The 14,683-nt window shown below is 40.1% G+C and overlaps 1 protein-coding gene across 3 annotated transcripts in view; it reads left to right on the top strand.

Annotated features, from left to right (window-relative positions):
- Positions 1–882: 882 nt before the first annotated feature.
- The window catches only part of LOC115781525 (pleckstrin homology domain-containing family A member 7-like), a 129,071-nt gene continuing 115,270 nt past the window's right edge, over positions 883–14,683 (top strand). For 2 of the 3 annotated variants that reach the window (XM_030731210.1, XM_030731207.1), the window contains exons 1-3: positions 883–1,019; positions 1,152–1,228; positions 1,390–1,447. In XM_030731210.1, the coding sequence (XP_030587070.1) occupies positions 937–1,019; positions 1,152–1,228; positions 1,390–1,447 (218 nt within the window). In that variant the 5' untranslated portion in view covers positions 883–936. The remainder of the gene's footprint in view (positions 1,020–1,151; positions 1,229–1,389; positions 1,448–14,683) is intronic. The other variant, XM_030731208.1, reaches the window with a different exon arrangement.

The raw sequence follows: 14,683 nt of genomic DNA, 5'->3' as shown, positions 1-14,683 counted from the left end.
CACTTGAAACCGGGGTGATTTGAAAACGCTCGACTCGCACATGCGCACTATGGTTGCGACGGCCAGTTTTTCGCGCACGCGCAAACTGATAAACAGTACTCGCGGATTCACGAGTGCTTCTTATGCTTTTCCTGTGTTTTTACCGTTTTGTAATTCAGCGTTGTGTGCAGCAGCGATCCAACCTCATCATCGGTCCACACAAAACCTCTCACATTGGCCGTTTTGTAAGTAATGAACAATTTGCCGCACTACCTACTGTGTCACTCCACGCATGCGCGTCTTGCGTAAACAAACTGCAAAGAGAAAACCAACGCCAACTTGTGGCCTGGCATGGGAACTACATCGTTTTCATCGTTTCACATGTCCTCGTGTAAACGCGGATCGTTTCTGAAACGCCATCGTGTAAACGAAAGGCTGAAACGCATCAAAACGACACCGTTTCCAGTGAAAACGGCTTCGTGTAAACGGCACCTGAAACACATCGTTTTCACTCTGTTGTCGTGTAAACAGAAGGGCGAAACGCATCAAAACGACACCGTTGTCGTGTAAACGCAAGGCCGAAACGCATCAAAACGACACCGTTTCAAAATGAAAACGGTCTCGTGTAAACGGCACCTCAGTCTCCTAAATAGTTTCCTGTACGCCAGCATGTCAAATAACAGTGCAGTTTTGATCAATTTTATATTCAGTTTTATTGCCAAGTAATGTTAGAAACACCCGTGCATAAAACACAATCTTTGAACCTGGTTTCCAGACATTTTAGGAGTTCATCTTCTGCTTAAAGCGCTGTGCTGCAAGTGCCTAATCATGTTGATGCTCGGATATACGGGCTTCCGATGAGTCCCTGAAGGTAGCGCTGGCCCTGGCAGTGATTATTGAGCTCCCGGGAGACTTCATGGAGAGGGAATGAGATGAAATAGGACTTCAAGCCGGATCATGGCGGCGCCTCTCGGGCGGGACACCTTACCTGAACACTGGTCTTACGGTGTCTGCAGGGACGGCAGGGTTTTCTTCATCAAGTGAGTGGGATAATAAGCGCTTTATCGCGCCGTCTCTCCCGGTTTAACGGGAGTTGGCGGGGTCTGCCCGGTGTTTTCTTCCTCGCGGTGTAACAGGTGTTTTTTTTCTCCCTCTCTCTGTCTGTGCTGCAGCGATGAGACGCAGACCACTACCTGGCTCCATCCCCGCTCCGGTCAACCTGTAAACTCTGGACACATGATCCGCTCAGGTAGCTAGCTAAGCTAGTTCTCCAGGGCAGTTTCACCTGTGTTCATTTCGCTTTCATGCTTACTGAACTATGTTTGTCCTCGCTGCTAACTTCAGTATAAGCTCTGGGCCTGACAAACTTTCAGGTGTTACGAACAAGTCTGTCGTCTGGTTTTATTTCAGACCTGCCTTGCGGGTGGGAGGAAGGTTTTACGGACGAAGGGGCCAGTTACTTCATGAAGTAAGTTATTCGTAGAGTATGTGCCGCTGCTGTCTCCGTTACCTGCGCGTTACTTGAAGTTGCTGTGCAGCTTAATATGGCTCCTGGCTCTAATTCCCTACTACTAGCAGGAATAATTACCACCGGGACCGTGTGGATTTAAATGGGGGTGTGCCTGAGACTACCCTGCTGAACCTCTAATGACCCCACTGCTTTCATTTGTGCTGACCATGAGATGCGGCTACCGGGTGTTTGCTGTGGTCTGCCTTTTGGTACAAGCTGGCACTGGTGCAGATCCATGCTCGTGCGTGTTTGCAGGCTCAGGAGATGATCTGTGGTTATTTTCCTCATATACCAGAACTAGTTTGGAAGAATTTGCATATTTTAGCTCTGCAGGGTTTATTATGAACTTCAGGCCAGCAGATACGTAGTTGTTGAGGCTGATGATAAGAAAGATTTTTGATCGGTAATTATTTTTAATAAACAAATTCTGAAGGCCATGTAATCTCTTTCAAGATTACAATAAGGAGACTTGCAGTTTCTTAATAGTAAACCACTGTGATCAGGTTATACGGGTCACTGTATAGACCACGATGGTTTGCGTTTTGGGTTCAGAACATATTGTAGATGTGTTAATCTAATATCTTTCATAAGAAATCAGAAAGTTCTATGAGAAATGAAAACCAAACAGAGTTGCAAAGGCACAGACCTCCTGCCTCTGTAAACTCACAGTATGAGACAATGCTGCCCCATAATAATGTATGATTGGGACCCAATGGGAGGGCAAGCAAATTTCAGGGTGGAGGCCAGTACCCCCCCCCCCCCTTTTTTTTTTCCTTTTAGCCCCACCCCTGAACAAGCTTGGCTTTAGCCAAGTTGGTGCCTTAGCCAAGATTAGGATGCAGTTCCTCCCATCTTATGTATATTTATTAGAAGTATCGCTGCACAGTAATGATAAGGTAATCGCTGATGCAAATATGGAAATTAAAAAAACAACAAAAAAAACTTGAAAAAAGTGAAAATATCCCAAAAGGTGTGTTGAATGTCAGGACTTTAACATATAATTTCACTGTAAACTGTGACTCTGCGTGACAGCTCACCTGTCTGCGGTCATTCTGAATTAATTTGCTTACCGTAACAAAATTACTGCTTTTGTGCCACATGCGCTTGTGAAAAGAGTCCTACAAACAGCTGTAAGAAAGGAAAACAACTTCAGCTGCTGTTGATGTAATCAAATACTGCTGAGTTTCGTTACTAACCTATTATTGGCAAGCCTGAGTGTGCACTGGGTCCGAATTAGCTCAGTTACATTGTGTGCATAACTACGACTTGTTACAGGCTTACTTTTGGTAAATCTGCTGGCACACTGATGCCTGTATAACTGAAGCTAAAGACACACCTGCACACCTAGGCCTATGACATTATCTGTATTATATTACATTTGACAGCGTAAATCATACGAATGTTTGCAGGGAATCTCAGTAACCTGATTACTCACACTTGATTCTTTGTCAGCACTCTGAGCAAATGAATTGTGGGGTCAGAAAAGCTTATTGAGAGTCAACCCCCATGCAGAGACACAGTCTGTAGTCTCCTCTCAGTATCAGCTGTTTACTGCAGTGTGAGCCATGTGTTTTTTTTTTTATAGCAGTGCATGGGGCACATTGGGCGTCAGTGACAGACTTTTAAGATTAAGAGTAATGACAGACCATTTCGTCCTTGTCTTTGGTGCCCACAGTGGATCATGCCAAAAACTGGCCTTGATGACTAGCTGTGTAATAATTAAAAACAAACAAATTCAGATTTTTCAGATCAAAAATCTCTGGAAAAAAAAAAAATTACTGATCTGCTTGATGGCAATTTTTTCAGTTTTTGTTGAAACTGTTTGAGTAAGATTGAAGTTTATTGTCATGTTGTAGACTGCTGATAGATTTCACAATGAAACTGAGAGGTGTTTCTTAATTGATTAAACTCTGTAGATATAACTGACGAGCAGAGTAGCATTATCTTAACCAATAAAAGTGTGTATTATGGTGGGAGTGTAGATCAAAACTCAGTGCATTAGCTGTCTTTACTGTGCTGCTGATAAATTTTGAGTGCTGTGTAATTGCATCCTTTCAGTAAAGTGCTAAAATTGACTGCAGTTTCCAGTAACAATGAAACTGTTTTACAAAACCCAACAAAAGCTGCTCAGCTTTTTTTTTTTTTTTTCTTTAGTTGATATCTGATAAGCAGAAATAATGACTGTCTCGTGGCTGTGTTGTGTTCTAACTTGTTATCCATGATACAGCATCTGCCACACTTATCGCTGTATCTTCAGTGATGTATGAAATGAAGGCAAATCCTCACTAGAAATGAATGCTTTTTGCCCCCCCCCCCTCCATCTCATTGAGATAAAACAAGCTGCTTTTATTTGGTGACATTAAACTTTCAAAAGAGAGCTTCATAAAAAAAGGAGTGTAGAAATTCAGCCCGTCTCTTTGCTGTAAATGCTCTGGATCAGTTGAGCAGAATGGATTTGTGTGTTTGGCAGCGTAATCCAGAAGACAGAGAAGTAAAACACTTGTTTAATGCTTGAACAGAAAGGTTTAGGACTTTGAGTTGGTAGTATTGACTTGGGATTTTCAAAATTTGAAACTTGAGCTTGCAAATGTGGAGACACACTGAGCCCTACAAGGACTCATTTTTTTTTTTTTTTTCCAAGAAACTTGAGTCAGGAGGGATTTCAGACAATATACTGAACAACAACTGGTTGGAAATAACTGGACAGTGTTACTGACAGTGTTATTGCATGTTCTATTCCCCAATCAAACGTGGAGCGGACAGGCAGCTTGAGCTGTTGCTGGTTTGTGCTGAAGGGACTTGAAAAAAGGGCAGAAGTGCTGTGAGCTCCTGATGTGGAGGGTATTTTAAGGACTACAGAGGGAATTAGAGGAATCTGCACTTTTTTTTGATTTATGAATATGTCTCCCTCAGTTGGCACACAGTGTGACTGGGTACTGGAGTCAGCTGCAAGTATTATTTTAATTAATTTATTTTTACATTTGATGAGAGCAACTGGTAGCAATTGAGAGACTTAAGATTAGAATTTTTTAGGCCTTTTACACACGCATAACTTGATTTGCAGAGCTGGTCCAACTTGATGCCCAAATCATATTTGGTTTTGATTTGATTTAATGTCAGATAGTTTTATTGATATTTAACATGTATCATTTACTTGGAAAAGAAAAGAAATGCCAATACATAGCACACAGTGGTGCTATGACTTTCATTGGGAGTGACCCGGATGGACAAGATTAGAAATGAGTACATCGGAGGGACGGCTCAGGTTGAGCAGTTTGGAGACAAAGTTAGAGAGGCGAGGCTGAGATGGTTTGGACATGTGAAGAAGAGGGATGGCTGTCAGGCAGGAGGAAAAGAGGAAGACCACAGAGAAGATTCATGGATGTAATGAGAGAGGACATGCAGAGGGTTGGTGTGACAGAGGAGGATGCTGGGGATAGGGTGAGATGGAGGCAGGTAATCCGCTGCCATGACCCCTAAAGGGAGCAGCTGAAGAAGAAGAAGAAGCAACAAAGTGAGTTTTTTTTTTTTTTTTTCTTGTGGTAATTTTCCTTAAGCTGCAAGAATCACAAGAAATATATCCTCTTATTGATAATGATAAAAAAGCCCCCATTGCTAGAAAGAGGAAGCCAAAGAATGAGAGACTTCAGGTAACCAAAAATAAACTATTTGGCTAGTGTTTGCTACAATCATTTATTATGAATTGGCTACGTTTTGTCAAACCCAGTGAGCATTCATGTTTTGTTCCTGTGTGCAGGTATTTACACGAGCCTCTGTAGGATGGAGACTTGACACCTGTTAGACAGCTTCTCGTCCACTCACTCGCTCAGTAATCAGCGCTTTGAAGGTCCTGTAATGTCCTTAAAATGCCCTCAGGCAGACGTTTATGGTTTCTCTGTGCTGAGCTATTGCGCTGGCAGAGAATGAAGTGGCATTGCAGATAACAGAGAGCAAGGGTTGGTTATGTTGCAGTTTATGGTTTTCTTTCTGTGGAAGCTGCTTTTGAGTAAACACTGTCTGGTTCATTGCAGAATATGTTTGTGGGTTAATTAAAAATCTTGTGATGTGTATTTTTGCTGGCACTGTCTAAAATAAATCCTTAATGGAGACATTGAAAATACTTGAAACTAGCAATTACTTCTTTTTTTTGTTTTTGTTTTTGTTTTTTTTTTAAATACTTACTTTGGTGGAGGATTTGCTTTTTAAATAAGTGTTCATTTATGCCACATTCCAATTTAGTCTTAATATGGAACTCAATCTCTGATGTAATTGGCCGTCAAGCTGCTAGCAGGCAGTTGTGTTTCAGATACACTTGGCTTGAAAGCATGTAGAGCATCTCTGAAATCCCCTTCAGAATTTAATTAGATTTTCAGCCCTGGTGCTTTAGGTAGGCTAGATTGTGACCTCATTGTAACAAAGCCGCCTACGAGCCTAATGAAGATGCCACGTATAACCGGCACTTGTGACTCGGACGTGTGTGGTCGCGTGCTCTCGTGCGCGCGCGTACAAGTTCGCACTCGCGCCTCTGCACTCTTTGAAATGAATGTGGGGAGCGGCTACACTGATCCTTCATCACAAAAGAAAAACAGAAGGAGGGTGTTTCTGTCTGCTGGTTCGAGCTTAGTGCGACTGTGTTTGTAGAAATGCTCGTTCATCTTCTCTCCTTATGCTCCTGCTTTACTGGGCATTTGTTTGTTGGTTAAAGATGTCTAAACAGATGGAACGAGTCACTAAAACAGTATTCCTTAATGGGGGGGGAAAAGTTACTATTCCAACATTTGTTCTCTTCCTTTTTAGGAAATGATGGAAGGGGACAAAGAGTTTTTCTTCTTTAGTGAAAAATCCAGAATCTGCAAATCTGCAAATCACTCTCATCTTCAGATTTTAACTCTTGGAAACAAGAAGTGTCCTGCTTTTGCTGAAAACTATGTGAGCATATCTCTGTTTTTGAATCACGATTGGCATCCAAAGTAGTTCCGATGCTTTCAGCTCTTTAGGTTGAGTGCAGTAGTAGATTGTCGTGTCGCATGCACATCATTCTTCACAGTGAAGCTCCAAGCACAATAAGCACAACACATTCCTGAGTCTAGGGGGATCAAGCTTCAGGTATTTCAGGTATTCTTAGGATGGTAGAGAAAGCTCTGGAGCAGGAACAAACACTCTGTTTTTCTTTTCCTGAGTGGGACATTTAGTTTGTCCTTGTTTCCTTCTCCAAACTTTTAATTGGCTCATGGATGACATTTTTTTTTTCTGAACAAATAAAACAAGGTGAATTAATAACACTCTTGACATCTAATATCCATTTCACGTCAAAGGTGAACTATTTATCTGGAGGCAGGATTTATGTAACAGCCCCTCAGGACTCCTCTAATGGAGCCTCATCTATTTCTAAAAATGCGTTTCATGTTTTTTATTACTCGCAAAAAGAACAACGCGGCTCCGTCTGTGTATCTGTGTGTGTGTGTGTGTGTGTTGTGTTTGGACACTCAGAGATTTTTTTTTTTGCTATCAGCTTGTTTTAAGAAAAGCAGCTCAATTTTATCCCTATCCCCAATACAGCCTCAGTTATTGATGTCCTGTGTTAAAGTGGACTGGATATGCTGACCACTTGATGAATCACATGTAATCTACAGTCTGCTTGCGTATTTGTGGAGGTGAGGAAACGGGCAGCGTTTGAACATCTTTTTCTCGCTGTGTTCCTGCATTATTTAGCTATTGCCAACAGTTTTTGTGTGCATAACCAAATGCAGTGCTATGAATTCCCTCTTAGAAGAGACTTTATGAACGTGTACTCCATAACCCCCTATAAACTGGTTCTTTTTTATTCAGTGTTGCCTGTGCATAGAACCTACTCTAGCTTGGTGACTGGTGTCACAGTGTGAATATAGTCACAGCTGAAAATGTTTGGTTTTTTTCACTGACAGTCAGAAGAAAGTGATTGTCTTCAATATATCTGTGTGGCTCCCTGAACTGTTGATGAGCTCACTATAGACCACAATCATGAGCCAGATTGTTTGTCTGCCCCTGGCTGTTTGCTTGGTTCCTTCATTTCCGTCTGTCCCCACACTCAGAGACAGTTGTTCTTTGCCTGGACTTACTGTAATAATCTCTTATATTCTCCCCTGGACAAGTGGGATACAAGTATGAGTTTGGCTTGTTTGACGACTTCCTCTGAGGCAGACACAGCTCACTCTCATACCTTTCTTTTCAGGTTTTCCTGAGTGTGTTTGTTTAAGTATGTTTGAGCTTTTTCCCCTGCTTGTGCACCTCTTTTGCTCTCTGTCATAACTATGCTGATGCACACAGACATGATGTCTGATTCCGTCTTCCCCTGAAGGGCCTACAAATGGATTTTCTTCCTTCTTATTCTGCAGCAACACCCAGCAGGGGGCTCCTGGAACAGGGAGGTGGGGAGCAGAGCCGATCAGGTCCAAGAAGGGATAAAAATCCTGCAGGAAGGTCTGCATGACTATAGCTTCACTGAAGGGGATTGAAAGAAGGCAGGGGGGCAGTGAGGGGAACAGATGCCGTACACACACAGTGAAACAAAGAAGTGAATGTGCAGATCTGAGAGATATCAGAGATTCCTATTGGGTCGCTCAGTTAGCTCAGTCCTGCAAGCTTCAGCAATGTCTTTCGCCATTATATGGATTTCACCTTGTTTGGAAGTAAAATTTTCCCTAATGTTGTATTTTCCGCGGTTATTTAACTGTTAAACAATAAATACCAAACGTTTTTGGATTTCCAGGTTCTTCGATGTAAAGACTGCAGTCATGGTAAAAATAAAGCACACCCTCAGTCAGCTTTAAAATTACATTTCAGGACACAATAACAATCAGCTGGTCCTTAGCAGCTCCTAAAATTACTTCAATCTAACTTGAGGTATAAAACAATACACAACAGCCTCTAATGTTTCCTTATTTATGTGACAAAAACTAAGCCAAAATGCAGAAGCAGCATGTGGAAAAACTAAGTATACACCATGATGCAATAACTTCTAGATCCACCTTAAGCAGCAATAATTGCCTTCTGTATGACTTTATCGGTCTCACATCATTTTGATCCGTTCTTCTTTACAATCTTGCTTCGTTTTATTGAGGTTTGCAGGCATTCATTCATGTCCAGCTCTCTTAAGACAATCGAGTTGACATCTGGACTTTGATTGAACCATTGCAGCACCTTGATTCTTTCTTTTTTCAGCCATTCTGTTGTAGATTTCCTGATGTACTTGGGATCATTGCCCTGTTGCATGACCCATTCTTAACCAAGCTTTAGCTGTGGGACAAATGGCCTCACATCTGACCTTCAGTCATAACCTTTGTAGTCAGAGGTTATGACTGCAAGGTGCCTAGGTCCTGTGGCTGCAGAACAAGCCCAAATCATTACACCTCCATTGCTGGCTTGACTGTTGGTATGAGGTGTTTGTGCTAATATGCTGCATGCTAGCTGAGGCCTGTAGAGTCTGAGATGGTGCTCTTGGGTTTTTTTTTGCTGTTTCTCTGAGCACTGCACCGTTCCTGGGAAGACTTGCAGTTGTCTTGAATGTTTCTGACTTGTGAATTTTCTTTCTCATTGTAGAATGATAAATGTTGCTTGGAAATGGTCTGATAATCCTCCCCAGATTGATAGGAAGCAACAGTTGCTTCTCTAAGATCATTGCTGATGTATTTCCTCCTTGGGAGTCCAGACCAGCAAACTGCCAAAACATCTGCTTTTCTAGAGGTGCTCACACTTGCTGATGATTAATCAATTAATTAAGCACCTGGCTGCTACTTACCCTCTTAATTCCTGTGGAAGCAGTAAGGGTGTACTTAGTTTTTCACACATTGCTTCTGCATTTTTGCCTATGATTTAGTTTTCAAATAATGACCCAGTGTTGACCTGCTGAGGTTGTATTTACCTAATTTTAAGCTGTGTTAAGGACCAGATGAGTATGTATGTATTTATTTATTATATTTTGATATGTAAAACCTCAGAATTGAATGAGGGTGAACCTTTATCTTTACCATGGCTATAGCTCCTTTACTGTTTGGATTCTCGTCTCTTAGTGGGATAAAACCAGCAATGCAATAACGTTAGCTTAGGCTCTGAGAGATTCTGCTGACTGTGTTTTGTTTACTTTGAGGCATTTTACAGACTAAATGATTAAATAAGATGTATCTCAGGTCAGTTTAAAAAACTTTAGAGAACAAGCTTAGTCTGTTGCAGTGGTGCTGTCAGCTAGAGACCAACACACTGAACATAATCTGAGCTTCAGCTGAATTGTATAGCATATGAAGACAACAGTCAAGGATCAAAGAACAAATTAGATTAAAATAATCTATCTGAAGTAGAAAACAAATATTATCTGTCCAGATTTACATATACAGGGACTCTAAAAATAGATTTTCAACACTACAAAGATAAACACACAATCTTTGACTGGGTTACAGTGATGCTGACACTGAGTGACTCAGGGTGCAGGTAGTGATGAGGTGATGATCTTGGCAGAAAACCGAATTTGGTTCTTCGTTGATTTGAGGACTGCATGATTGGCAGTGTAAGCACAATGATAGTATCACGAAGCCGTGACAAAGAGGCTTATCTCAAAGCAGCTTACAATAATGTCAGGAGTGTGGCCTTGGAAGACTTAAACCCTTTAAGGCTCCGTGTTACGTTGGCTGTAGATACCATCGGGACTGCTGCTGAGTAGTTTTTGTCCTGTAATGTTGACTTTGTTAAACCTTCCAAAGGTTTGCTGAACAGGTATGCCTTTTTTTTTTTTTTTCTTTTTCTTTCAGCAATGTGTGGGTTCAAATTTTTATCAGTGTGACACATTAAGACCTTCAGCCCACCCAGCATGACTGTAGTCTTGATGGAAAAGGGAAAAAAGAGCATTTCCATTAAGAGAATGCAGTCCTCCTACTCTTTCTCCCTGCATTGTAAAATAGCCTTGAATTATTATATTTCAAACCTTGCAAACAATGAACAGAAAGCAATGACAATATCAGTAATGAATCATAGGGAAGGAGGTATTTGTGCCTGGAAAGATGGTGTGTTATGGATGTAAGCTTGATGATGTATTAACCATTTTTTTTTCATTTCTCAGATCTTGAGTTTCTGATGAGTGTTCGTGGACAAGGTGAACACAAAGCTGAATGGAGCTAAAAATAGGTGTTATGTACAGAGAAGGCTTTGCTGCATTAAGCTGAATCCACACGAAGGACAGTTTTTATGTTTTTTGAAACAGGTAGTAACTCCCAGGAAAAGCCTTTTTTCCCCCATTTTGATAGAAAATCTTTGCAGACTTTCTAATAAAACTGAAGAACATAGGGTTGGTTTGTTCTCGCCGTCTAGAGCCCTTTTGTTCTTAAGTGAAAAAGAGGCTTTGTTGTGCTGTGGAGCCATGGCTAAACCAAAAGAACCAACAGTTCCCTGGCAGACAAATCAAGGCTGGAAGAGAGAGCTTTGTAACAGCAGATTTTTTCATTGTTTTCATTGGTTGAGAGTGCTTAGTGATTTCTGCTTTTCTTCCTAGAACAGCAGGAAAGTTAAAGATTATTTCATGTAAATGTCAGCCCAAGGACAGCATTTATATCTAATGCTGTCTTCGCGGCCCCCCCCCCCCCCATTTTTAATAGTGTTCCCTAAAGATATTTACTTCTAACACCTGCTTCTGTACAAAAGCCTCTTTGTGCCAGGATAATATTGGTTTCCTGACATGCTTTTGCCTCTGTTATCTAGCAGACAGTATAGACTTAATGTAAATTAGTAACTTCCCAAGGTGTCAAAAGGTAAATAATTCCCACACTTGCTCCTGGCTTTAGTTTATTTGCTTCTCAATAGCTCAAAGTTTTAGTGGTCACAGTATATATTGTTTTTCTTTGGTATTTGACAAAAAAAGATGTCGGAGGTAAATTTATTTTTAAGCAGCACCCAGTTCAGTTACACTTTTGTGTTTTGACCACACTTTCATACGCATGTAAAATAATAATAAAAAATAATATCTCTGTCCAGGAATGTTGGCTGTTGAGTGGAGCAAATATTTGATATTTGCACATCTCAGAATGAAAAGAGGATGAGGACTTTTTTTTTTTTGTAGTGAATGACTTTGAAAACTAGATGAGTGCATTTTCATCAAATTTTTGGACCTTTCCCAAGAGATAACATCTGCTCAGGCTGCTTCTGTTACCTTTCTTTCTTTTTTTGTCACACTCTCCTCCAGGCTCTGCTTTTCATGTACATAGTATCTTGATGTTTCAGTAGGTGATTTTGGTCAGTCTTCCTCCCCTTTTATCATACTTTTAACTTCAGTTGCCAGTTATGAATGTGAGAATTGTGGAGAGTTAGTTCAGTTCTGAAAAGCCTTGACAAGGGCTCTAATACACTGCTTTATATCATGATTATAATTTAAACAAAGCAAAAAAAAAAAAAAGCAAAACAAAACACTAAACTAATTGTAAGTGGTTTGTTTTGGAAAGTAAGCATCAAAATGTGGTTGGTACCCTTTCTCATGGGAAGCTGGTAAAAGATGAGCACTATGTCCACCTGAAGTTCAACTGCTGAAATCACTTTTTTTGGTAGATTTTTATGAATTTTATATTAATTGAGAATTTTTTTGCTGGTCAAAATCTTATCCATCCATCCATTCTCTTCAGGTTATCCTTTTCAGGGGTGTGGAGGGGATGGAGCCTCTCCCAGCTGTCATAGGGCGAAAGGCAGGGTACACCCTGGACAGTATTGCTGATATTGTACCATTGTCTAGGTTTTTGACAGTTATGCATCATTCCACTGCAGGAACTAGGAACCTTTAGAGGAACTCTACACTGCAGGGACCTGGTTTAAATGAACTCTGGGATAAATTGTTCTACCCCTTAAAAGGACCCTGCATGTAGAGTAGAACTTTTGAGAAAGTTAAGGAACTTTGAGGGGTGGGGCTTGCAGCGCTTAACATCTCTGATTGGTTAGGTACTTGCACCCAGTCCACCTCAGTAATCTCACAGTCTCTCTCTAAAATAGCTATAACAAGTAAAAACTAAATCACAATCACCAGACTTGAATGACTTGACTAGAATGTCCCTGTAGTGTTCAGTTTATCATACATCAGCTGCTACTTGCCTAATTTTAATTGGCATTTATACGCAGAAAGCTATAAATACCGTTCACTCCCTTAAACATAGTTTCTGGAACTAAGGTTCTAGGTACTCTGTGGGGGATGAGATGGTAAAACAAGGGTCATAACAATGTTTCTCAATTTACTGAGATTCACATTTTTTTTTTGGTAATGAAAGTTTAATTTAAAAGAAGTTTCTGATTTAAAAAAAAAAAAAAAAAAAAAAAAGGAAGATAAAAAATTTAGATTTAAAGGTTTGAGCTGCAATCAATAGAATTCAGTGTTGGTAACGGAAGCTCTGAGTCAGTGTTTATGTCTGACTCACTTTATTCATACTGAAAACCCACAGGGATTCAGACAGCATCTCCACTGGCTAATGATTTATCAAAAGCACTCTGTGTTTGTGTGCTTAATCACATTCTTCTTTCACTGGTTCGTAACACTGAAGAAACTCTTAACTCTGGGCAACTTGAAAGGCTTCTTTGATCCTTTTTACTCTCATTTTATACGTATTGCGTATTGGACCTGCAGTTGGGTAAAAGTATTTGTCTTTGCACTTACAAAGCAGTCTTTTTTTAAATGTCTGTGTGACAGGATGTTAAGTGTACATGACCTGCAAAGATGAGGATGACGTATTATTCTGTATAACACTGAATAAAGGCAACAGCGCAGTAAAATTTAACAGATATTTGTGACCTTTACTGCTCGGTACACTTGTTATGGTGCACTTTCTCTGCAGTCTGGAATGATGTTTTCACATTAAGAAAAAAAAAACATTCATTTTGTATCACACCACACTCTACCCCTCTTTAAGATTAGGCGAAGAATTAAAACCTGTTAATTGCTGTTAGTTCGTATGGATGGATGGACATATATGAAAACTGATTTGTGGCCCTTGTGTTCATTGAGTATTTAATTAGGAGAATAGTGCAGCATCAGCAGAGAAGAGATCAACACTACTAATGTATGTGCTGCTTTATATAGAGATTAGAAGGAAGGAGTAATTGCACAGCTTATTGTTTTTACCCATCAGTATTCAGCATGGATTAAACAAGTAAAATACAATATGTTAAATATTATGCATAACATATGAAAAAAAAATAATATATATATATATATATGAGAGAGAGAGAGATGGATATAGATATAGATATAGATATATAGATAGATTGTATTTAAAAACAGACCTTAGCCTTTGGGTTCATTGAAGTATGCGAACATGAATGTCTGTATAAGTGTGTTAAATACCATCTTTGAAGTTGGACTGAAAATGGATCTCTTGAATATTTAACCTTACCCTGAGGCTGCAGTATTAATCGACAGACCCTTGCAGAGAATCTGACTACAGCACTGATCTGTCGGGCTGATATACGCTTTATTGTGACACTTAATGTGAAAATGATGGATTGGATATAAAAACAAAGCAGGATGACAGACTGCACATAAAATTTCTGTGCAGCTTTTTGTGTGCTTTTATTTCACTGATGAACAGAGGAGGGGTTTTTGTTTTGGACAAGTAGCTCAAGCAACCAAAAAAGTCATTAAGAGAACGATTCAGGGGCGTACAGACTTAGAATGATGACGTGCATGTGAACAGTTTTAAAATGACAGCTCTAAGCAGAAATGATCCTCGTTTTTAAATGGGAGTGTTTTCCAAAACATTACTACAATTTCTAATACATTTGCTAATTGTACATACTCTCTGAACTCTTTGTGACAAAATGGCAAAACATAGCTTGATCCTGGGAAGAAACAGCATTCCTGTTGTGATGCTTTTCAAAGTCCAAAATGTTCTGAACACACTTGACTTTTGACTAGTACCGTTTTCATTTATCTTAATCAGTGTGTAATGGTACAAAGTTCAAAAGTTGAGTGGTTTCTTTTTCTATTCTGAAAAGGAAGTACAAAAAAAGCAGTTTAAACGGTTACATTTTTGTGGTAAATAGCTCTTCTAATAAATACCACTCCCAAACATCCATATACACACACACACACACACACACACACACACACACACACACACACACACACACACACACACACACACACACACACACACACACACACACACACACACGCCGTCTATTGAAATGTCAGCCACA

This window comes from Archocentrus centrarchus, chromosome 6 (assembly GCF_007364275.1).
Source record: "Archocentrus centrarchus isolate MPI-CPG fArcCen1 chromosome 6, fArcCen1, whole genome shotgun sequence".
Taxonomy (NCBI): Eukaryota; Metazoa; Chordata; class Actinopteri; order Cichliformes; family Cichlidae; genus Archocentrus; species Archocentrus centrarchus.
The sequence above is the reverse complement of the archived record's forward strand: the minus strand, read 5'-3'. Positions and strand labels throughout refer to the sequence as shown.